Raw genomic sequence first — 25,824 nt, 5'->3', positions numbered from 1 at the left:
TGCTCTTAGGAGGAGCCTGTAAAAGAAGGAAAGATGCAAGAAACATGAAGGGAAGAAGTTAAGCAAGGATATGGTTTCAGGTGAAGTCTAGACTCAGCCTGATCCCACAGGGATTGCAGGAGTGGTCGTTATCCCACAGGGGGTTGTCCCCAGCACCAGCCTGCAGCCTGCCTCTGGAGAAAGCATGTAGCTCCCAGGTACCTCTGTGGCGAGGCAGCTCCAATTGCTTAGGAGCGATTGGAAGACAGGGCTGCAAGTATGAGCTGTTAGCAGCAGCTGGGAGGTGAGCACACTGACCTAGTAAAGAGATTCCAGGAGACCTAGATGGGTCACGAGCACCATCTGCCTCAAAAGGGTTCATGGAAATTAGCTTCCCTCTATCCCCACATTCTTTATGAGGAGCCAGGAGAGTAACCTGAGGCCATCAAGTAGCTTGGGTGCCTGGATGAGGTGGGAGATGAGGGGAGAGAGCGTGGGGAGGGGGTGCTCTAGAAGTTTCCTTCTCTTCCCAGCCCATCCAGTGGCTGAGGAAGTGAAAGGGTGGGGAGGGGTGTGGAGGCAGCGGGTGGAGGAGGCTGCCAGGGCAGTTAAGACATTGGCTACATTGAGCAAACAGGTAAGTGCACTGACCAGACGCATAAATATATTGAGGACAATGAGACCCAGATTTCTCAATGTTGGGGAAGGGAATTACAAACATGAAAACTGGAAGGTTAGAAGGAACCCTAACCTTCTGGTTGGACTGGAATTGAAAGTGCTTGGACTGGAATTGAAAGTATCAGTATGAACTCATTGTTTTTTTTAAAAGACATATGCATGGGTATACAGATATAGATATATAGATATAGATATAGATATAGATATAGATGTATGATGTGTATGTAGGGGGAGAGAGAGAAATGGACAGATATGAATAGATAGATAGATAGATAGATAGATAGATAGATAGATAGATAGATAGACAGATAGATAGACAAATAGATAGATAGGCAGATCTCTTAGCTATGTTCACTGAGAGGGCCTAGAAGCAGTGAAATCCCAGTAGCAATGAGCGCACCGAGCACCCAAATCTTGGTTTCTAAATACCATCATCTGCCAAAAGGAACCAGGGCTTCTTAGAAAAATGGCTCACACCAGGGCTGAGCCAAGGACATCTCACTGTACCAGTAAGTAAGAAAGAGCTCATCGAATCAGAAAAAAGACACAGAAATCAGCTTCGGGGGCTTCCACTGTCCAGATCCAGGACAGTTGGGGCATCAGAATAATAATGGCAGCAATGGGTTACAATCCATTGTAAAGTAGAAATCCACAAGTCCTTATTGATTAAATTTATAGGTAGGTGAGTAGATAGGTAGATATAGATAAAAGGGAGCAGGAATATCTCTTCCTTGTAGTAGAATGTGAACTAATAAATGTAGACAGAGTAATGGAAATAAAAATACCATTTGTTACCATCATAGGGGTGATTTATGCAGGCAGAAAAAAAAATCAATAGATGGGATGCTTAAACTGGTGGGTAGAGGTTCTATGGGTAACAGGATTTGGGTATAATCTCTGAGTGTTCCCTCACAGACTATTTATTAATCACAAATGGAAAAATGATCACTTTAGGGTGGAAAAATCTGTCAGACACCAACTTGATCCGGAGATGGAAGTATCACCCATGATAAGATGGGTTGACATCATGTCCCCTGATATCAGCCACTGGGGAGAGAGGCATTACTGTGGGGTTCCTGCCAAGAAAACGAGGCCTGATTCTGGTCACGAGGAGACATCAGATGGATCCGGGATGAAGGTCACCCTATAGAATGAAAGGCCTCTACTCTTTAAGGTTACTTGGGACTTCAGTGATGGAGAAAGCCGGAGAGTGGTTCTAGAATGAAGTTGTCCATCATCCCACCATCCAGTTTCCCCCTGGGTTGTGGAGAGGGCTTAATAAACGCATTATTAAATTTGAAAACCATTTGGGGAGTTAGTTAGAAATGCAGATGCCAGGGCCCCACCCCTGAAAATCTGTTTCTGAAGGTCTGGGGTGGGACCTGGGGAATTTACATCTAAAGTCATCATCCCAGGAAATTCTGATGTAAGTGGTCTACGGACCACACTTGGTGGAATGTTGGCCTAGAAATTCAGAAAGCTGTAGCCATCCTCCCGCTCAGTCCTGACCTTAACCCCCTTTCTGTCTCTGCTCTCCCAGGGTGACGCTGTATGCCGAGTTCCTTCCCATGAAAGCCAGAGCTAAGTGTATTTTGCTGATTGAGGTAAGGAGGTTGACTGGGTTTCTGGAGAATTCTCAGCCTCTGGCATGAGGTTCTCAGGTGTCTTGAGCCACAAGACAAGGAAAAGGGAGTTTAAGAAAAATACGACAGACTCCGTATGCAAAGACTTCAATGGATCAGTAATGTTGATTTTGACATGGTTGTTTTGAAATACGGATACGTTCTTCAATTGACAGGAAAATTCAATCTACCATCCCTTTAAAAAAAATGGTGGTTGCCAGGTGGTATGTCCTTGAAAATCTGAGAGTTGGTGCCGAATGGCACAGCTTGAGAGGACCCTGTGCCCGTGTCATCCCATTCCAACTCACCTGTGTCTTGTCTGAGATCTCCATTCAGGGCCACCTCTGTGGCCTTATGGGCCGCTTTAAAACTCTCTTGGTCCAAGCCCTCCTTCTGCCAGGGTCCTGTGACCCATTTTTCAACCATGATCTGGAAGATCTCAGGGCAAATTTAGAGCTGTCCAATGGCCCCTCCTCCACACAGTGACAGAATGGTATATTTGTCCCCACTGGACACTGATGTCCACAATGATGACTGCGATGCCACTGACCTCCCTAGTCACCATGACTTACTTCACTGATGATATTGATCACATTGATCCCGTAGCCCAACTTCACCGTCCTGACTGCATCCAACCCTGACCAATCAGGATGGTCGTCAGCTGGTCCACACCGTGTGGATGAACCAGTTGTTTAAATATTGAACACCATCTGTGACAGCTGATTCTGAACCTTGACTACCCCTCATCACCTGACACCTTGTCCTGTCTTAGGATCCCCCCCTCTAGAACTCTTCATGACCCAGCAACTAAAGAGTTAACTCCTGGCCTAGTCAGTGGTGGTGGAGAAAGTGTATGACCAGTGTCCATTCTGATCCGTCAGTGCCATACCAGTAGTTAGGCATTTTGACTGTCACCCTGATTGTCAGCGACAGAAACGGACCGTGGATAATTTAAGCAAAAGGAGATTTAGGAAGGTTCTTGGGGGCCCCCAAACTGTTGGGATAGCTGACGGACCGCTTTTGGACTGGACAATAGTTGTAAAGTCAGGGTCGCAGCAGAAAACAGCATGCTCAGATGAGGGATATTTGAAGAGGGTTTCACAAAGGGACTATTTTTAAAGGCCTTGCAGGGGCTATTAGCACCCAGGCCTGAAGGTGACCACCTGCTGTTCACTATATTTTGGTGGGGAAAGGGTGGAGGAGGGCACCAAAGCCACCTTTAAATTAGGAAATGAGACAAAGGACCCGGGCCTGAGGTAGGCTCAGTATGGAGTACTTGGTTTCCTCCAGACCAACACTGCTGGGATGTTTGGGAGTAATCAGCAGCCAAGAGAGAGAGAGAGAGGGCGGGGGCGGGGGCGATGGGGTGGGAGGGAGGATTGTTAGATGGGAGCTATAACCTTCAGGTGAGGGACGCAGCCAGCCCATGACTGCCCTGCAGAGAGGGATCCAGAGGGATGAACCCCGATCTCTCTTTATTTCTGCCCTCCTTCCCATCCCTGTCGGGGTCCCCGTTGGCTGCACCCAGTGGGAAGCCAGAGGACTGGGAGCCTGTGGTGCAAGTTAAAAAAGAACGGAGAGCGACTGGGAGAGACAGCAGAGAACACGCAGCCCACAGGAAAGAAGCAGTTCTGGTGAAGGATACGGGGCACTGCTGGGCAGGGGGAAAGGATGTCAGTGGACAAAAACTAACGTGTCCACAACCATACCGACCTCACACAATACTGATCCTATGAGCTCCTTAACCGGAGATGCCAGAGCACACAGTCCAGTGAGTGCCATGCAAATATTACATATCGTGCACGGTGCCCTCAGATGGACAGTGTGGGGGCTGTGGCCCAACATGTAAACCACAGGAAAACTATGGCCATTCTGACCTGCCGACCCCAAGGACCCTGTACCCACGTGGATGCCCTTGTCTACAATGGCCCTGAAGTGGCTCACTGTGTGGACCAAGCCTGCCCCCATCACTAACCCCCATTCTTCTGCGCCAGGTGTTCTGGGCCTTCGGGACCGTGTTCGAGGTGGTCCTGGCTGTGTTTGTGATGCCCAGCCTGGGCTGGCGTTGGCTGCTTCTCCTCTCGGCTGTCCCGCTCCTCATCTTTGCTGTCCTGTGTTTTGTAGGTATCCTTAAAAAAATCCCAGCCCTCGCTGCGTGACCACCTGCTGTTTGCTAGAGTTGGGTGGGGAGGGGATAGAGGAGGGCACTGAAGCCACGTTTTTCGATTACTAATTTTTTAAATTAGGAGATGAGACAAAGGAACCGGGCCTGAGGTAGGCTCAGTGTGTACTGGTTTCCCCCAGACAGTGAGATAACAGGGGATGGAGGGGTACCTAGGTCCCACCACTGCAAGATACACAATTAAGGTAACTGTATTAGAATAGCTGGGACTCTTAAGTTGCAAGCGACAGAAACCCAACCCAAACTGGCTTGAGTAAAAGAGACAGACACATGACAGAGGATTAAATATTTGCATGGTTGGGTCCAGAAGCTCAAATGATCTCTCCATCTCAGCTCTGTATAAACGACACCCCCTCCCCACGAGATCATGCCACATCCTTTATCATTTCATGTGTAGACCACAAATATGACATACTTTAAAGCCAGTGAGTCCCAAAATAAGCTTTTAGGTGGGTAGGTCTCATCTATGGTAAATAATATAATAACTCCTGGTCATGACAATAGGTATTAATAATTACTGAGCATAACTGAGTAGCAGGCTCTGTGTTAGGCTCTTTACATGCATTATCATATTTATTCCTCCTAGTAACCATAGGAGATGAAATTGTGATGAAAACCTGTATTGGTTAGGATAATACCAGATGCTGTAACAAATAAAGCCCACATATTTAGTAATGTAATACAATTGTTTCTCACTCAATAGTTCAGAATGGGTGCTCCTGTTTGGCAAGTATGGTTCCCAGTCCAGGTTCCCACTAGCTTGTTAATCCTCACTTGAGGATATTTTTCCTTTTTTTTTTTTTGAGATAGTTTGGAAGGGAGGGAGGGAAAGAGAGAGAAACAATGATGTGAGAGAGACATATTGATTGGTTGCCTCCTGCATGCACCCTGACTGGGACTAGGGATCGAACCTGCAATGCAGCTATGTGCCCTTGACTTGGAATTGAACCCCAGACCCTTTGGTCCTCAGGCTGATGCTCTAACTGCTGAGTAAACTGTCCAGGGTGTTCCTGTTAGCTTGTAGCTCTGTCATCCTCTAGATCTTTGGAATCATCTACATGCAGACTGGGGAAGGGTGGATGGAGATGCACATACACTTCTTAAATACCTTTGCCAGGAATATTCTGCCCATATGCTATTGGTGAAAGTATGGCCTCACCTAGATGCAAGGGGGTTTGGGAAATGTAGTTCCGGGCTGGGCAGCCATCTCCAAGGACAACTCTATACTATGGGAAAGGAAGCATGAATTTTAATAGACATTAGCAATCTCTGCTACATTGTCACTTTACTGATGGAGACATGGAGGCCCAGAGAGGTTGACTGACATCAAAAGACACACAGCAAACATGCAACAGAACTAATAAACAAGTTGAACCAGATCTTCTGACCTCAAGTCTCACACTCTCTCATCTCACAAATTGCTGTTGCTTCATTTTATAGAAATATATGTATCTAGACACTTGGGGTTTAGACTCTATTAGGTCTAAAGGGCTTTCTGATTTCTTAGACTGAGTTTACAAGATGATGCTGAACACTGGCGAGGTCTAGTTTCTGATGGGGATGCTGCTGATGGTGGTGCAGTGGCAGTCTCTCTCTCTTTCTGTGACAATCTTTTTTTTTTTTTTTTTTTAATCCTCACCTGAGGACATTTTTCCATTTTTTGTTCAGGTAGAGTGGGAGGGAGAGAGAGGAACAGAGAGAGAGAGAGAGAGAAACATCGACGTGAAGGGACACATCGAGTGGCTGCCACCTGCACAACCGACAAGGGCCGGGGACAAACTGCAACCGAGGTACATGCCCTTAGCGGGAACCGAACCCGGGTCTCTCCGGACCGCAGGCCGACGCTCTAATCGCTGAGCCAAACCGGCCAGGGCTTCTGTGACAATCTTAATTTAATTCAGCCTTCACCTGGAATTCAGACACCAGAAACAGTAATAGGAGCAGCAACAGCAATAGCTAGGTTAACCCATTCCAGGCACTAAGCGCTGTGCCTGGGTCATTCTGTTTAATGCTCTCAACAACCCTAAGAGGTAGGATCTATTGTGATCCTCATGTTATGGATGAGGACATATTGGCACAGAGAGGTCAGATAATCGCTCAAGGTCACACAACCAATATTCTCAGTGGCAGAGTCAGGATTCAAAGCCAGTCCTTTGGCTCCAGAGCCCCCACCCTTAAGTTCTCCACACACAGATGAATGTGAGGCTGGAACCCAGTGTTCTGCTCTGCCCTAACCTGCCACATCTGGGTCTCCTGTCCTGACAGTGGCTCCCGGAGAGTGCAAGGTATGATGTGCTGTCTGGGAACCAGGAAAAGGCCATCGCCACCCTAAAGAGGATAGCGACAGAGAATGGAGCCCCCATGCCGCTGGGGAAACTCATCATTTCCAGACAGGTCAGTTACTGGTCCACTGACTGTGGCTCACGTGTCCCTGTGTGTGCACAGGCGCGCGTGTGTGATTGTGGTGTACATGGAGTGGGTGGGGGTGCAGAGGGCAGATCCTGCGAGGGGAACCTGGCAACTCCAATCAGTGTATTTTCACTGCCAAGTCCTAAAAGTGCCACCTGGAGAATTTAGCCAGTGATTAGGGAAATGTAACGCAGCATCCGCTAGTGATCCCGTAAGGACTCCTGCTTTGGCTTCACCTTCTAGCACCGACGAAGTCTGATGAGCCAAAGCCTGGGCAAGAAAACCAATTAGAAAGTGCCATGACAGGCTCAGATACAGGGGGCTAAACGGTGCTTGAAAAACGTCTTTAATGGATGGTGCATTGCTCCAGTGGCAACACCGTCAGGGGATCCACCCCAGTGAGAATTAATGAGCACCTTCCGTGTGTGCACGCACAGGCACACCAAGCACGTCGGGGGAAGGCAGGCCGATTAAAGGCTGTGGTGCCTGCTCTCACCCTCGACAAATACCAGTAAGCAAATAACAGACCTTACAAGGAAATTATCTTTTAAAATACAATTGCATTTCTGATTGTTTGTATATTATGCAAAACGGACTGAAGGAAATTGCACCAGATTGAGAGGAGGTGTTTTGCATGATCTGGTGATATACGGGCCAGGAGCCACATCCAGATGCACACCCAGGTCCACTGGGGAAGCACGATGGCCCAGGAAGCCTGGGGAAAGTGGCGAATTTTGAGAGGAGCAAAAGGAGGAGGGAAGGGCTTTCTAGAAGCAGACCAATTTTTTAAAAGCAAATTTTCCTGAATTAAATTGCCAGTGTATCAGTTTACCAAAAACATGTTTTGAGGATTATTCTTTTGTAACATATTTAGTAAATAGGGTATATTTTTCTCTATGTATATATTAATATATTTATTCACCAATATATTCTATCTAAATATTCCAAAATATAGTCCATAAATACAAACATCCTCAAGTATATTTAATAAGGATATCTAATGGATGCTGTCTTTTTTGTTTGTTTGTTTGTGGTACGTGCCCCTAGCGGGAATCCAACCCAGGACTCTCTGATCTGTAGGTCAACGCTCAACCACTGAGCCAAACTGGCCAGTGCTGCTGTCTTTTTATTGAAGAATATATTACAAAAATATTTTTATTCGTGAAGGCAATACTCATAGACTAAACCTCCTATGGTCTGTAATTTCTTTTTCACTTTTAGCATGTTTAAATGAGTAAGCATTTCTCAAACTGCTACTAAAAAAAATGTGAATCCAATATATCTAAGAAGAATATAATCAGTCATAAACCATATTTAAAAAAATATTATAAGACAAAGATCTGATAAACGAGCAAATCATATGAAATCAGCAAATGGGTCATTTAGCTCATCTATTTTTTGGCAAATGGCTTTTGGTGAATCTATTGTCATATTAATTTTCATCACCTTGGGGGTGAGATGTGATATGGTTGGAGACCTTAGACTGCTTTTCTGTTCCCTGGGTCCATGGAATTACCTGAGAGGTGTCAGGGGGCCCAAGCTCCAGGGTCTACTTCCCAGCTCCAGGATTCCAGGTTGGGATGGGGGTTCAGAATGTCTCCATCCTTTGGAATCAAGCCTCTGGACATTGCTGGGTCCTGGCTGGAGGGGCAGGATTGGCTGCACTGGGCTGGAGACTTGAGTCCTGGGTTCTTGGAACCGGAGTGTCCAGCTCACAAGAAACCTCCCTCTCGGCCGCGGGTGTCCAGCCACCAGCCAGTACCCGCACATCTGCATGTTTTTGTCTTGAAACAGGAAGACCGAGGCAAAATGAGGGACCTTTTCACACCCCATTTTAGATGGACAACCTTGTTGCTGTGGTTTATATGGTAAGAGCTATTTCTTGACACTTCGATCCCCTTTGTCTGTGCCCTGTTTGGGGTTTTGTTTGAGCACAAAGCACAGAGAACTTTTTGATCTTGGGCAGCGTTTGCAAAATTCACTAGCCTGAGAATCACTTTCCTGACCTCTGCCTTACCCAGATATCAACGGTACTATTATTTTCCTAGTTGTTTTCTTTAATTTGATTTACTTTTTACTCAGATAAATGTGTTTGAAAAGGAAACTTTATATGTCTTCTTTAAAGAAAAAAAAGAAACCCACCTTAATTCCAGGCCATAGATAGAAGGCACTCTTAAAGATAAATACTGTGAAAAACTGCCAGATTGATGGTTTGCCAAGGCACTGAGTGGCTGAATTAAAGAGAGAGCGAAACAGACATTGAGAGGAGATACTAAGGACTCATTAATATGAGTAACTCATCACTTAAGTAAGACTGAGATACAATCAAAAGAATTGAAAGGAAACTTCAAAGGGAATTTTTTCGCAGTGAGATTTCATATTGATGCTATATCAGTTCCCAGCTCCACCCATATTGCCTTGGGTACCACTAGTGGCACAGGGCCCATATTTTGGGAACCACTGATTTGGTCAACATGGGTATTCAGAACTTTCAGTCCCGATCATGTTCTACTTTTCTTAAACAACTGTGATTGGCAGAGGCTGGAGGGGGAGGCATTGAACTCTACAACTAGTCAAATTTCAGCTGTTCTTTCAACTCTCTTCTTACCAAATCGTGTGCACAGCAGTAACAGTGCAGGCGGTTGGCCTGAGTAAGGCTTTGTGCTCTGTTTTAACCAGTTCTCCCCTTTCCTATTCACCTTTGAGCGGAGGTGCTAATGAGCAGGGGAGCATCAGTGAAAGTGGTCAATTGTAGGGAAGAGGAGGGAAAAGCTGCAATACTGTACAGAACTGGGCTCCATTCACAGAACTCCATATACGGAACTCTGCCCCTGCATTCCTGAGAGCTGAATCAACTCACCCGGCGTTTACTAAACACCTGCTGTGTGCCCAGTACAAGGGTGGAGTCTGTAGGATTTGTAAAGGACTGGGGGGAGGGTACAGAGTTGAGGGTACCTGTCTTGGAGTGCATGTGATTCTGTTGGGCCCACACTATTCCAATATGAAAGCAATTAAGTAGAGGCTAATTTTAGCATACTATAGAAATCACGAAATCTGCTGGCACATACGGTAACCCAAGGAGATCAATCACTGGCACTGGATTGTGACTGAATTCCCACATACTGTGCTGCAGTAGATGAGAATGTTCTGGTCTGACAGACTTGAGTATTCCAGTTCCTGGGACAGTCAGGAGTTAATTAACTGCATCATTCTAGTGAAGTCTGCAGACTCCACATATGTACTAGGCACACAGCCGGTGATTAATAAATGCTTGGTGCATTGATTTAGCTCTCAGGAATTTGGGGAAGAGCTGGAGCCCAGTTCTGTATATTATCAAAGTTTCCATCATCCCTTCCCTATTCAAGTTGACCAGACTAACTCAACGCAGAAGCCCTGACAGGTATCAATACTGCGCTTTCTTCCAAATTTTGGTCCCCCCATTTTCCCCCTATAGCCAGTTGAGTAAACAGCCTGAGGAGGGTGATGACGGTAGAGCAAAATGATTTTATTGCATGCACCTGAGTGCAGGTGGGCTGAGCCCAAAAAAGGGGTCAGCCTCGAATAACAGTTGGGGTGTAGGTTATATACGCTGCTTCTAGCTTCCGGCAGTTGCTGCTGACGTACTCTGCCTGGCCCATTGTCCACTGTGCAGTTGGGCTGCTCTGGTATCTTGTCCTGCATCTCCTGGGTGATTCATTGTCTTGTGGATAATCCAATAATCTGTACTAAACAAAAGGCTGAGCAAAGGTCATGCAAGCAATGCATTTTACATAGTTTCCACCTTTTGCAAACTTATGCCTTTACCCTTTATAATGTTATTAACCCTTTCAGTGGCATGTCTGTGATATAATATAGTGCTTGATCTTTTAAAGGACACAGGATTAATTCCCTCTATATCACATCACTGTGGTTTGTACCTGCCAGTTTCCTGCTTTCCCAGAAAAGCCCCCAAAGGCCTATTTCATTACCTTTCTTGCTTCCTTCCTGGCAGGTTTTCCAATGCATTTTCTTACTATGGATTAGTTCTGCTCACCACAGAGCTCTTCCAGGCAGGAGATGTCTGCAGCAGTGAGTATTGAAGCCCCGTTTACCAGTTAACCACCCCTATTCCCAACACACGCGGCCGCGCACACACTCCCACCCCAGGTTCTGCCCTACAGGGCCTGGCCTTGCACAGGTCCCAGTGACTACCCCACGGGCTCCAGGGAGAAAGTCTCTGCAAAATCTGAGCATAGACGATCTGGGTGTGGTTCCCAAGGCACTCTACAGAAACCTGGATGATCTTGTCGCTATAGAAGTGGCATGACAGCAGAGTTCCTTCTAGAGCTCCATGAAGCGCAGCACTGAGGGTGACGGCTGTGACCCCGGGCAACATTTGTCAAGTGCATGTTGAGTCTGAGAACCAGGTGGGAGCTCAACCTTGGCCACACAACACAATCCCTTGGGGGAGCTTTTAAGCAATGCCAGTGCCAGTTAAACAATGCCTTGACCAATGTAGTCTGCATCCCTAGGGGGTGGAGCCCAGGCATTAGGGGGTTATCAAAGCTCCCCAGGTGATTCTGTTGTGCAGCTGGAAGCGGGAACCACTGGACAAAAGGAATGAACACAAAGCCAAGTCTATCTGCCTGATGCCTGGGCTTTGGAATCATTCTGTCTTTAAAGAATACGAACTTCCTAGCATTGAACCCGGGGGGGGGGGGGGGGGGAATAAAGGGATCAAGTTCTTGCTTGTCTGCAAGAGTTGCCCAATTATCTTTTTTGTATCAGGTCTCTTTAATCTTAGTTAATAGTGTTGTTTATTGGTAAGGATTTAGTGAGATGGTGGAGTCACATGTCACTGGGGGTTGTGGGAGTCTACATTAAGTGCTCTGAGGAAGCAGCTCAGTTGTAGATTTGGCGTTTGGTATTGATGGAGCATAAATTGCATGCCCTTAACAGTGGACCTGCTTAAGCTAAGCAGAGGAGCCAGTGGGGTGTTATACAGCGGGGTAGGCAACTTTTGCTATGAAGGGCCAGAGAGTAGACATTTTGGGCTTGGTGAGCCATGCAGCTCTAACACCGGAGCAGTGAAGTAGCCATGGGCTACGTGTACATGAAAAGCATTACTTGTGTTCCAATAAAACCTTATCTGTGAACACAGATTTGAATTTCATATCATTTTTATGCCATGAAGTGTTAATCTTCTTTTGGTTTTCAAAAATAATTTTTTTAAAAATATTTTTTCTCTATTGATTTTAAAGAGGAAGGGAAAGAGAGGGAGAGAGAGAGAGACATCGATGAGAGAGAACAATTGGCGCCTCCTGCATGCCCCCCACTGGGGATCAAAAATCATTTTAAAATGTAAAAACCACTCAGCCCTTGGACCAGGCAGAAACAGGCAGATGACAGTTTCCCAACCCCATTAAAAAGCTTTCTCTTAGGCCCTCACCAGTATGACTCAGTTGGTTGGAGCATCATTCCATACACCAAAAGGTGGCTGGTTTGGTCAGGGCACATACCCAGGTTGCAGGTTCAATCCCTGGTCAGGGTGCATATCAGAGGCAACCGATTGATGTTTCTCTCTCACATTGATGTTTCTCTCTCACATTGATGTTTCTCTATCTCTCTCCATTTTTTGGGGGAAAAAAAGGCTCTTTCTTATATCTGGGTGGGAAAGTAATTCTGTGAAACAAGCCCACAGACAAAAATCAGGAGCCTGAGTTCTAGTGCCAAGTAGCTGGGGGACCTTGGGCAAGTCATTCATTCATTCAGTGTTTTCTTAGCACCTTTTAGGTACTGGTCCAGGTGTTAGGACATATAAATGAATACAAAAGAAAAATATCTCTGCTTTGTGATCTTAAATTTTGGTGTAGGGAGAGGAAAAGGAGAGAGAGAGAGAAATAGCTTAATAAGTAAGGAAATTATATAGTGTGTTAGGAGGTGATAAGTGTGTTAAAGGGAAAACTTTTTTTAAAATGGCAAAATCATGCCTTTCATACAAATATAAAATGAACACATGTCAAAGATGAATGAATGGACCAGTTGTTAAGGACTGAGATTTTTACCTATTTGCAAGCTAACAAATTAGCTTTTCACAGTTTGCACAGATGCCAGCAGAAGACATGACACTCCTGGGTCAGAGACAAAGGACTTTATTACTCACAGTAATAGCAGTAGTGAGAGTATCAGCATTTTCTTACCCCTATTCCTTGAGCCCCAATTCCCACAGGGCGACATAAAGAGCGGCATGTGAAACCTGCAAAGGCAGTGGTGTGTGTTACAAGAGAGGACCCCTGAGCTTAGGGCACCCAGATCTTCTATAATGGATGGTAAGCCTGCCTGCCCACCCTTTGCCTTGCAGGGTGACCTGTATCTTTGAAGGCTCTGAAGAAACCTGCCCCTTTCTCCAAAGGGAGATACTCTCTATCTTTCAATACTGTTTGCTAAACAAAGGTCCTTGACAAGATAGTCCAGAGCAAAGGCAGTCAGTGCCTCTGCGTGTATAACATGTGAAACCATGAGTGACCCATGGGGAATTGTCTATTAACACTATTAAGAGGCCACAGATGGTTCAAAGGGGAATTCAAAACACACGTGACTATAGGCAATCAAGAATGCTGAGCGAGCGAGAGATAGAGAGAGAGAAGGAGAGAGAGAGGAATCAAGGAAGTATGGGGACCAGATAATATAGGTGGGGCTCATTGGGGCCACCCTAGAGTCTAGGTGCCACAAGAACACCTAGTATGTGCCAATTCAGGGCAAAGTACATTCCTATGCACAGCTTGCTTTCATTGTCTTGTCTTGCCCAGTTGTTTTATTAACCCTAATTTTTTTAAAATTTTATTTTGTATCCTCACCTGAGGATATTTTTCCATTGATTTTTAGATAGAATGGAAGGGAGGGAGGGAGAGAGAGAGAAACATGGATTGGCTATCTTCCACATGATCCCAAGCTGGGCCAGGGATCAGACCTGCAACCCAGGTACATGCCCTTGACTAGAATTGACCCCGAGATCCTTCGGTCCTAAGGCTGACGCTCTAACCACTGAGCAGAACCAGTCAAGGCTACATAGCTATTTTTTTTATCCTCACCCGAGGACATTTTTCGATATTTTGTTCAGATAGAGTGGGAGGGAGAGAGAGAGAGAGAAACATCGACGTGAAAGTGACACATCGAGTGGCTGCCACCCACATGACCCAACCAGGGTCGGGGACAAACTGCAACCAAGGTACGTGCCCTTAGCGGGAACCGAACCCGGGTCTCTCCGGACCGCAGGCCGACGCTCTAACCACTGAGCCAAACCGGCCAGGGCTTAGCCCTAATTTTTTGAGGAAACTGATACTCAGAGAGATGAAGCTATAGAATATTGGTTGAGATTCAGACCTCAGTCTGTTTGACTCCTGCATCTGGGCGCTTTCCACAGTGTGCCAGTCGAACCATACTCAGAGAAGAAGGTACGGGGAGCAGCAGGGTGTGATTCAAGGCTCTGTACTTGACTTACCCTCTTTCTCTGTCTCCCCCTCCCAGTTTCCAGCCAGAAGAAGGCAGTAGAGGCAAAGTGCAGCCTGGCCTGTGAGTACCTGAGTGAGGAGGACTACATGGACCTGCTGTGGACCACCCTCTCTGAATTCCCAGGTGAGGGGCGTGTGGGAAGTGGGGCTGGAACAGGAAGCCTGAGGGTGTGGCAGATGTTCAGCGCCACATTTCTGGTGCCACCTGGAAGCAAATCCCACTTCCAGGGCAACAGGGGATTATTTTTTCAACCCTGAACTACAAATTGTCAAGAACTGTGAAGGGGCTGAGATCTTACTCTACTTAAAGGCTAACAAGTTAAGCTGCCCAGTTTCGTGCTTGCTGGCAGAAGACATGAGACTCCTGGGTCAGAGGCAAAAGATTCGAGAGCATAGCACCCTGTCCCAGAGCCTGTTTCTTGGAAACCCAACTAAGAAACGGAGGGAGACCTGCATCGGCCAGAGCTCAGCCCTGTGGTCCCATCCCAGGTCTCAGAGTCCTTACTCTACGACACCGTCTGTTTCTTGTAAGACCCTCTCCTCACATAGCTCAGCCAGGAGGAGTGAAGACTGTGGAGTTCAACTCAGCATTCCAATGGCCATGTCTGCAACTTCAAGCATTGACCATTTCTATGATCTAATCTTTCTAAAACCGACTCTCCTTCCTTATCTTTTATGTTTATTATCTCATTCTTTGTTTTGGATCACTGACACAACCTCAGTTCCTAGAACAGTTCCTGACGTACAGCAAGCAGACACGTAATGCAATGATTGACTCAACGTGGAAACTGGGGTTATTAAGAGCTGTTCTTTTAGAGGGTTGCTATGATGATCAAACAAGATAACAGATGTAGAAATGCTTGACCCAGATTTAGTTATTATTAAGAAGAAGAAGAACTATGTTATACTGCCTCTACAGACGTAGGGAGTGTTATTTTAATGTAATCCCATTTTACACAAGAAGAAATTAAGACTCAGAGGAGGCAAGGGACTAACCCAAGACCACATGACAAACGAGAGGAAAGATGAAGCCTTAGAACACATGTGTTTCTGATTCCCATCCCAGGTGTCTACTGCCTGGATTCAGTGAATCCGACTCCCCTTAGTGCCTGTATTAGTTATCCATTACAGGGGAACCAGTTACCCCAGGTGTGGGGGGCTTAAACAACGCATGTCTATTACTCACACTTTCTGTGGGTCAGGAGCCTGGGAGTGGCGTACCCGAATCCTCCACCCCCGCATGTCTCACAAGGCTACGGTGATGGTGTTGGCCTGGGGTTTGCATCTCATCTGAAAGCTCATCTGGGGCAGGATCTGCTCCCACACCCACTCATGTGGTGGTTGGTAGGCTTCAGTTCCTCCAGGGTCCTTGGGTTGAGGGCCTCACGTTCCTCATTGCCCGCTGGCCAGAGGCCACCTTCAGTCCCTTGCCAGGTGGCCAACAGGGCAAGTCCATGAGAAGAGCCCAGGAGAGTGAGAATACCAAAACATCCCCAAAGCAGTCACAGCCTTTTATAACCTCATCTCAGAAGTGACATTCCTCACTGTTGCTGTATTCTAGTCGAGAAGAAACTCACTACGTCCAGCCCACTCTCAAGGGCACTGTACAGGGTGTGACTACCAGGAAGTGGGGGTCATTGGGAGCATGTTAGAAGCTGCCTACCACGGTGCCCTGCTCCCTTCCAGGTGTCCTTGTGACTCTGTGGATCATCGACCGCCTGGGCCGCAAGAAGACCATGGCTCTGTGCTTCGCGGTGTTCTCTTTGTGCAGCCTCCTGCTGTTTATCTGTGTTGGCAGGTGGGTGGTGAAACCAGCTCTCTGGCCAGGAAGGCTTCTCTCCCAGGTCGTGGTCAGTGGCTCTTTGGGCCTGCAGGTTGTAAATTGCACCCCTGGGGGTCATCTGAGGGATTCCCTCCAGCCCCTCACTAGGACTGAGGCTCTTGGCTGCCTTAAAACTGACCTAAAGATCAGCTCAAAGTTGGGGCCTCTGATGGGGGTGGGTGGGGGTAGGAGGGCACTTCGTCCAGGTTTTGTTCCAGTACCGTCACATTTAGACTTTTGACATTATCTCCCAAAGAGATCATGCATATAGCTGTTCAATTTATCTATGGATTAAAAGTGTTCATTTGCTTCATAGAAATATTCTAAATCAGCCCTGTTTTATAATTCCTCTTTGGCTTAAAATATGGACATGGCCTGTGCCTCTCTTGACCTGTGAGAGGCCCCAGACAAAACCTGATGAGGAATCTGGGGAAGGTCTGAAGATATAACTTAGACCAGGAAATGTCGATATTCCGAGATATTCATGAGAACAGTGGAACAAAAGGCTGGGATCAGGATTATCCTAAAAATACTGAATAGAAGTTTACTTTCCTTTGCTCAGCTGGTTGGCTAACTGCCTGCCCCCACTGGGTCCTATCTGGACTTCTGATTACTTATATCACTTCTCCCCAAACTTGCCTCCAACCTGGGCACCACAGATGTTTCCATCTCTCAGCCTGGTGCTTTGGAAAAGCGGGCCTTTAGCGAGGGCACTGGGCTGTGAGTACCTACATGCCTCAGTGGTGTTGGGTGGAGGTGGGCTTTGCCATTTTCTGGGGTGTAAATTCTGCCTGGACAGGTAGGACTTTGCCGAAACAAGCCGACAGAAAAAAATACCTGCTCATCTTTTTTTTTCTTTAACCCTCTCCCTAGAACTATGCTCACTCTGTTACTCTTCATCGCAAGAGCGTTTATTTCTGGAGGCTTCCAAGCAGCCTATGTTTACACGCCTGAGGTAGGAGGGATGTCGGGGAGCAGCGGGGCAGTGAGGGAGGGAGCCTGGGCTCCTTGCTGGAAAATGTGTCCTTGGGTCTGAATGACAACTATGAAGCCCTTCATTGTGTCAGACTCTCTCTCTCTCATGTTCCGTGTAAAAGTTCTAAATGTTGCAGAGGTGTATAAACCAAAAGTTAAAGTCCCCCCGTTCCCCTTTCCTAGAGACAACCTTCTTGAATAGTTCAGTGCCTGTGCTTCCAGGTTTTTCCTAAGCATTTACTAATACATGTTAGTACATGTATGAAATGGAGTAACTAGGCCACTGAGAAGAGTTAGTCAAGGGCCTCATTAATGGTCTGGGCGGGACTCAGGGAAACCGACGGTGATAGAGCAGCACCGCAGAGCCTGCGGTGGCGTGGGGGTGGCTGGGGACACTGCTGGCATCCAAGGCCAGAGGGGGTGTTACAAGGCCCCAGGAGAAAGCTGTGCAGAGAGAAGCTGGGACCTTTAGTTGCAGGAACAGGTGGCCTGAGACAGCCTGGAAGGGAAGGAGCAGGAAAATAAATATCCCGGCTTCTTTTTCACACATCTCCTGCTCGTCTCCCACTGGGGCTTCCCATTGGCCGAACCAGGCGGAAGCCAGCGGGCCACGGAGCCCTCTTCGGTCCACATAGGCCAGCACCAGGTAGAGAACGAGGTGGGGAGCGTAGAGACATTCTGGAGAGACAGATGGAAGCCAATGAGCACAGAACATACAGATCTACTTCGTTCTTTCTAACAGCGACTCTACTATACTGTGCTGTACTAGACTGTATTATACCATATAGTACATATATACAGAATATATTATATACTCTGCTCCCTGAATAGTATATATACTATATATTATATACCGGGCTTTACTATGTACTATATACACCCTATTATATACTTACTATACTATATAATGTATATGCACTCTATACATTATATATTGCACTATACTATATAGTGTGTATATAGTATACATTATATACTGTACCACACTATATGGTACATATATACTATATATTATATACCATGAGTCACTATACTATATATACTCTATAGACTATATATTATATTATCCTATGCACTATATATCTTCTATGTTATATACTATACTATATATAATTATATGTGTTAATTATTAATTGAGATATTAACATATAATTACAAATCACATGTTATATTTATTATATAATAGGATATATAGTTCTAGTCTAATACATATATACATATGTATGTATGTATATTAAGTTATAATGTTCATCAGTTGCTGCTGAACTGGAAACTGGAACGTGTAATCATGGAATACAATTACAGCAGTTAAAAAGAATGAGTGAGGTAGCTGTCTATACACTGATGTGGATAGGATTTTAAGGCATATTGCTGATACGTATAGTATGATCCCATCTATGTTTTAAAAACAATGCTATATATTTTCTATACGTACCCCTATTTTTTAACAGATCTGGGAGGAGATGTCCCAAACTTCATAATAGTGGAGTCCTATGGGAAGAGTTTTCCTGAGAGGAGAAGTGGATTAATAGGGAATTTAGGTTTTTTACAAGAATATATGTATATAGTTATATGTTTGTGTAACTGAGTGAATGAAAATATCATGTATAAAGGCATATGGTATGCACTCAAAAAGTACGCGTTGCGTGAATAAATAAAAGAATGAATGTGTGGATACCAACACAGAAGAACTAGAGGACTATACGTGGGAATGTGACGGTGGGCTCAGTGTTGGGATCGTGCGTGCGTTTGGTTTTGCCTCTTGGGGCTTTTCATTCTTTTTAAGCTTTCTGCCCCGGGCGTTATGCTTGTTAGAAGCAGGCCGCCCCCTGTAACTAATAACCCCGCCCCGAACAGAATGCGCTGACTCAGCAGAAGTTTCTCACTCAGGACACAGTCCCATACGGGTGTTCCAGGCTGACGGACAGCTTTCCTCCCCACAGTGCTTCGGGGACCCAGGCTCCTTGCATCTTGTGGCTCCCTCATCCAGTGATTGTGAACCAAGGGTGATTTCTGCCTCCCCGGGCACATTTGACGATCTTGATATATTTTGGGTTGTCACAGCTGGGATGGCAGGTGCAGAAGTGTGACCACAGCTGGTGGGTAGAAGCCAAAGATGAGGCTAAACATCCCATGGTGCACAGGACAGGCCCCAGACCGGAAGGGAGGGCAGAGGACACGCCCACGTTGTAATCCCCAGGTCCTGCAGGCCGCACAGTCCCTCTCGCTTTCCCCAGAGGAGACTAGGCGCGTGGCCACCGAGAACCCGTGTAAACATTTCAGTCTCTCTCTTTATGACATGCCTTGAAAGTCATGACCAGAGCTTCAAGGTCAACTAGTGGAAAGTGGCAGGCAGGACAGTACCTGGATCCTGAACAGAGTTCCTGGCAGAGTCTTTGGCCACCACCAGGGAAGGAGGACCCCCTTACTGAGTTCCCACCCACAGCCCAGCCTCTCGCCTTCTTTCTCAGTTGAATTCCCTGCCTCCTTTGGGATAGGAATCTTCACCCCAGGAACCCACCCCTTAGTGGGGTCACCCGCACCTGAGGGATCCACCCTAACTTCAGGCCCGCCCATGGGGGTCAGTGCCGTGGTTCCTGAGCTGGAGCGGGGGGACCTGCATTGTTTCAGGGCCACGCTGGTGGCTGTGTTTCAGGTCTACCCCACGGCGACGCGAGCGCTGGGCCTGGGCAGCTGCAGCGGCATGGCAAGAGTGGGCGCGCTCATCACTCCGTTTATTGCTCAGGTAGGTGCTGCCCCAAATGCAGAGAGGATGGATGTGACAAAAGCCATTGTGTGGCAGGTACTTACTATACGCTGAGCCTCTGCCAAGCCCTCTGTGTGTATTATGTTATCCCAATAACCCATTTTACGAGAAAAGAAATACTGCTTGCAGATGAGCAAACTTAAGCTCAGAAGGGTAAAGGGATTTGCCTAAGCTCACGCAGCTCCAAGTCGAGAAGCTGGGGATCAAACCCAGGCCTTTCCCACGCAGAAGACTCCTGGGGTGTCATATGACTTGGCCAAAAACAATTTCGATGAAAACAAGTCAGCGAACATGATTCTGAGGGGAACAAACGTCCCCGTCCCTGGTTTCTGAGTTGGATAATTAGGTGCAGGGGTAGAATTTTGCAACTCTGTGTGTGTCTTGAAGCATTTCTACCTATTTTTAGGGATCTTATTTTGTAATCTTTTGAAAAAAATTTTGTTTTCTTTATTGATTTTAAAGAGAGAGGAAGGGAGAGAGAGAGAGAGCTAGAAACATCAGTGAGAGAGAACATCGATTGGCCGCCTCCTGCATGCCCCGCACTGGGGATTTGGCCCACAACTTGGGCATGTGCCCTGACCGGGAATCTAACCGGTGACCTCTTGGTGCATGGGTCGACGCTCAACCACTGAGACACACTGGCTGGCTTATTTTGTAATCTTTTTACTTTTTAAATATCTACGTTTTTCCCCCCTTTTTTAAAACCACTTTTTAAAGTTGAAATAAAAGTTACATCACACAAAAATTAACCATTTTAAAGTGAACAAATCAGTGGCATTTACAATGTGCAGTCACCTCGGCCCTAGCTGGTGCCAAAACATTTTCATCATCCCCCAAACACTCAGTACCCGTTAAGCAGTCACTCCCCATGTCTCCCTCCCTGCAGCACCGGTCTGCATTCTGTCTGTGCAGATTTTCCTCCTCTGGGCGTTTCATGTACATAGAATTTCTACACGCGCTGTAGCCGAGTAGTTCTGTTCCTCGCTGCTGTGTCGGCCATTGTGTGTCACTGCTAACTAACACTGGTTGAGAGCTTGCCATGTGCCCGCATGATGCCAAGTGCTGCTAAGGGATCCTCTCATTAGGAGGCGGACACTGCCCTTCTGCCCATTTGCCAAATGAGGAAATGAGGTTCAGCCCTGCTGTGTGATTTGCCTGGTGCCTTCAAGCTAGGAAGTCAGCAGAGGTACTGCCCTGGGAGAGAGTGTCATTATAAGGAATACAGACGCTTGGGCTTGATGGGGTCTGGATTCAAATCCCAACCCCACCTTTAATATCTGTATGAACTTGGATATGGTAGTTAACTCTCTTTTGAGCCTCAGTTTTCCCCTCCATAAAATGGGGGCAAAGAACCTACCTCCTGGAGTTGTGATGAGGACCCAATGGGACAATCACACAGTGCTTACAAGGGGGCCTGGCACTATCAATACCCTCGGAATGGTTGGTGGTCCATTCAGAACGGATGCTCTCACTGACATGCAGCTTCCTCCCCAGGTGATGTTGGAGTCCTCCGTGTACCTGTCGCTGGCAGTTTACAGTGGCTGCTGCCTCCTGGCTGCACTGGCCTCCTGCTTCTTGCCCATTGAGACCAAAGGCCGCGGACTACAGGAATCCAGCCACCGGGAGTGGGGCCAGGAGATGGTCGGCCGAGGGACGCATGGCACAGGCGTCACCAGGTCGAACTCTGGCTCTCAGGAGTAGTGACCTATGGGGGGCTGAGCTGGTCTTTGAGTCTGTGGAGTGCGGGGAGCTGGTGGAGCCCGTCTGGGGCACCGACTGTCACTGCCGACACCAAGAACTCACCACCCAAGAGTACAACCCGGACCCCGGTTGCTCATATTCATTGAGACCCACCTGCAGATGGGGAGGCATTTGCTCTGGGGGTTTTCTGTATGTGTGGGTGGAGGTTTGTTGATAACCTGTGGATCTGCATGGGAAAACGGCCACACTGGGAGTGCCTGGTGACACGGGTGGCCGACCAAACACCATCCAGAGTCAGGCGGCCACACCCTTGGCGAGCACCAACCAAAAGATCTCCACAAATACAGTCCAGGCCCAGACCCCATGAGACCTGCCGCCCAGCAACCAGACCTGTTCAGTAGGTTCCTCCTACACCCCAAGTCCTCAGCTTTCTTCTTTGAAACTGCAGGTGACTCGGGTGTGTTTTAAGCAGCTTTGTCTTGGGCTTCAGAAACCCTCCCTCAGAAGGGGCCTCTCGGTTTGCCTCCCTGGGCTGGGACTGACTCATGGAGACTGGCAGAGGGACATGCGTTTGAATTTGAGCCACGTGCTCCACCTGGTCCCCTTTTGAGTTGCAGTCTCTGGATCCAGGGGATCCACGTGTGTCCATGAGGACAGCTGGGCTCGCATCAGATGGCAGCCCCCGAAAGCTGTTACCCCGGGCACTGGGCACCGAGGCCAAAGGGAGGCAAGAATCAAGCCCAAAGCCAGAACAGGGTCCTCTCTTTCAGAAGCAGTGAAGGTCACGTCAGGGCTTCTTTTCTTGCCCCCTCCTTGGCCAGGCAGATTGGTGACTCGTGGGGAGAGAAAACAGTGAACTCAGGTCTCAGCGTTTGGGGTTTTGAGCTCGGGTGGACAGAGAAAACACAATGACACGACGCCAACTGCCCACTCCCGGTGGGGTCAGGGGACCAGGAATCCTCCCCCACCCGTTTCTCTGCCGCCCTTGCTCGCAAGGGTTGGCTTGGTCTTTACGCAGCAGCAGCTCTTGGGATTCCAGCCACGGAAGCCGTGGCACGGATGCCATGGGGTGGGGAGAAACGGGAGGACCCCTTTATGTGAAACGTGTACATTTTCCAAGGAAGAGAAGGGAGGTCGTTTGGGGTTGGGGTTGGCCTTGGAAGGAAGGGCCGATACCATGTCTCGGCAGACAGCGTCCACCTCCTGGATTTGGTTTACAGGAGCCTTGTCACCATCATGAAGGCAGGGACCCTAGAGAAGGAGGGAAGACGCTGCTGGATCTCATCAAAGGCCGGAGAAGCTTGACCCTCTGCTTGGAGAGACCTGCCTGACGTCAACATTGCGAGGAAGCCAAATGTGTGCGTTCATCTCTTATTAAAACATGTTGGTGATGGACATCGCAAGGGGCGCAGTTTGTCCATTTGTCATAATGTCTCAGTGACAGTTCAGCCTAATGGCCTCACCAACCTTGTCCAACCAGCATCATCTCAACGCTTAAATATGCTTTTATCTAATCATCTTTCCCATCAGGGGGAAATGGTGTACCGCTGGCCCCAGCATTGTGACTTCGAGTCTGTCGGAAGCAACCCTTTCTTGTAACGGTGTTGAGGTCACTGGGGGCCACTTCTTCAGGCTCAAGTCCTAGGTCGACTGCAAACACTCCTGTGTCCCTGGCACATGGGCTGCAGCCCCCTTGGCCCGGGAAGTCAGGCAGAGAGGAGGCGGCTTGGCAGAGCTCCTGTCCCTGGCAGTGTGGGTGTATCCTTGAACCCCGAGTGGCTGGAGCTCTAATTACTTCTGGTCTGCTGAGCTCTCGTGGGTAACACAGAACCTTCGCTTGTCTCTTTTTGCCTCCCAGCTGGCCAGACACTGCCGGATGAGCATGTGCACTCCCTTTACCCTCAAATAACCTGCAGGAACAGGGGCTGGGACGGGGAAGGAGTGCTTGGTGGGCAGAAATGTTTTCCTGGGGCTGGGGCAATCGACAGCACTCTCTTCTAGAGGAAATGAAAGTTAAAATTTCCTTGCCTTCTAAATTGCCTGCACTTAAAAAAAAAAAAAAAAAAAAAATCAATATCACTGAATGACACAAGAGGTGCCACAGAAATTGCCCAAGCCATTAGCTGAGATGTTTGTGTCTAATTTTGAACTATCCAAGAGCTCCCGTTTCCATTAATGGAAATGTCTATTTCTCCGTGTGCTAGGAAAGATTTCAGAAAACGGCAAAAGACATTCAGTGTAGCCGGGGTTATATAATTTCTTTCCCTTACTTCAAATACTCTCAGGAATGCGTAAATGACCCTGGCAGCGTTGGCAAAGAGATGAAAGACTATCTTAGGACTTTGAAATGAACATGGACAGTCATTATTTTTAAATAATATTAAGCAACAGAGAAACTTGAAGGATGAGATTAGGAGTCTCCCTTCATTACTACTAATAGACATCAAAGGACTGTATACCATGATCTGCAGTGAAACCAGTCGATGGTAGCTTAAACTATTAAAATATTACTTGTTCACTTAGCAGCAAGCCCAAAGTCAGGCAGTTCTAGGAAAGGTTCAGCAGCTCAACAATGGCATCAAAGACCCCACTTCTTTTTGCCTTTCTTCCCTGCCATCTTCTGCATGTTAGCCATTTGAAACCTCGTGATCACAAGATAGCTGCCAAAGCGCCAGACATCATATCTATTTTCAAAGGAGGTAGAATGGGCAAGGAGCAGTCCCAGAAGGTTTTCCTTCAGACAGGTCTATTGTTTTTGGTTAAAAGAGAAGCCCTTCAGCAGATTTACCATTGCTTTGCATTGGTCAGACCTGGGTTCCATGCCCATCCCAGCATGAATTCTTCCCTGCAGCTGGGGGGAAAAGGACCCCCTTCTCATTGGATCATGGAATACCCATGGCCTCTTGAAAAAAAAAAAAACTGGATTCTGTTTGCATGGAAGAAGGGAGACCATGGTGGTGGGATGGGGGATGACGGAGAGGAGCTTGCTGCAGAGTTCTCATCAAGGTTGTTTTAATAGCGACTGGACTCAGATTCATTCAAATTAAGAAGTACAGTTTTATTATAAGGCAGGAATCAGTAGTTAGTTTCCTACAGGGGGTGTCCAGGGAACATAAAAGAGTGAAACAGAAGTAGAGGGAGCAATAGAAAGAGGGGAGGACTGTGGTAGAGTAAGGAGCACAGGCCCTGTCTTTCCAGAAAGGGGGTGGCAACTACTCAGCTGTGGCTGACCTTTGTTTTTTGCATGATGGGACCTCCCAATTTTCAAGATAGGAATCTGGATTTTTATGTCAACTCTCCAAATTTTAATATGTTGGGTCAAAGGTGTTTAAATGACGTGTGAGTCCAGTAACATTCATCTGCAGGCCAGGTCTGGTTGATGGGCTTCCAGTTTGCAGCCTCTGAGAGGTGAGAAAGATCTTGGAAACAAAGTAGAGCCTGGCCTCCCACACAAATGGGTCTGTGGCCCCCACTTCCACTCTTCTTTGTGGACCACCTTCCTTCTGCTTTCTGTGGCTGCTGGACATGCCTAACTGTGCATATGGCTTCCACTCACGGTGATGGCTCAGCTCTGCAAACATACCTGACTCAGCTGTTCAGTGTCCCACTTCCGAATACTCAGGGGAGGAAGCTGATTGGTCCAGTTTAGTGTTGGTTCTAGTCCTGGTCCAATTAAGATGGGCCTGGGGGGTTAGGTCAAGAGGTATACAGACATGGTGGCTTTGGCCTGCTCTTTCAGCTTGGTGGCACAATTACAGGTATGTCTGAAATGCACAGCGACACCTATGCAAACTCTTGAGTCTGTTCGTCATCACTATTCCGGATCGTGTCATGGTATGTGGTCAGCATGCATGGAGTCTCCACCATGCATCAAGCATGATATTCAACACTGAGGATGCAAAGAAGAATAAGACTCGGTCCTTATCTTCACGTACTCACAGTGCAGTGGGGAATCCAGGCGTAAACAGGTCATTGATGTGGGTGCTAATGGAGGAATGCGAGTATTGTGGGAGGCACACAAGATGTTCACCCTGCATTGACCCATGTACCAGGAGGTCACCGGTTTGATTCCCAGACAAGGCGCATGCCCAGGTTGTGGGCCCAACCCCTAGTGGGGGGCATGCAGGAAGCGGCCAATCGATGTTCTCTCTCATGGATGTTTCTATTTCTCTCTCCTTCTCCCTTCCTCTCTCTCGAAA

At 47.3% G+C, this 25,824-nt stretch overlaps 1 protein-coding gene across 1 annotated transcript in view; it reads left to right on the top strand.

The window, feature by feature from the left end:
- The window catches only part of LOC118640030 (SV2 related protein), a 66,659-nt gene extending 43,752 nt beyond the window's left edge, over window positions 1-22,907 (top strand). The window contains exons 7-16 of the mRNA XM_036276805.1: window positions 2,198-2,261; window positions 4,274-4,399; window positions 6,727-6,855; window positions 8,665-8,738; window positions 10,862-10,938; window positions 14,377-14,484; window positions 16,047-16,158; window positions 17,056-17,137; window positions 19,814-19,903; window positions 21,419-22,907. Coding sequence (XP_036132698.1) covers window positions 2,198-2,261; window positions 4,274-4,399; window positions 6,727-6,855; window positions 8,665-8,738; window positions 10,862-10,938; window positions 14,377-14,484; window positions 16,047-16,158; window positions 17,056-17,137; window positions 19,814-19,903; window positions 21,419-21,625 — 1,069 coding nt within the window. The 3' untranslated portion in view covers window positions 21,626-22,907. The remainder of the gene's footprint in view (window positions 1-2,197; window positions 2,262-4,273; window positions 4,400-6,726; window positions 6,856-8,664; window positions 8,739-10,861; window positions 10,939-14,376; window positions 14,485-16,046; window positions 16,159-17,055; window positions 17,138-19,813; window positions 19,904-21,418) is intronic.
- The last annotated feature ends 2,917 nt before the right edge of the window (window positions 22,908-25,824 follow it).

This window comes from Molossus molossus, unplaced genomic scaffold (assembly GCF_014108415.1).
Source record: "Molossus molossus isolate mMolMol1 unplaced genomic scaffold, mMolMol1.p scaffold_m16_p_22, whole genome shotgun sequence".
NCBI lineage: Eukaryota > Metazoa > Chordata > Mammalia > Chiroptera > Molossidae > Molossus > Molossus molossus.
This window is presented reverse-complemented; position numbering and strand designations above follow the sequence as displayed.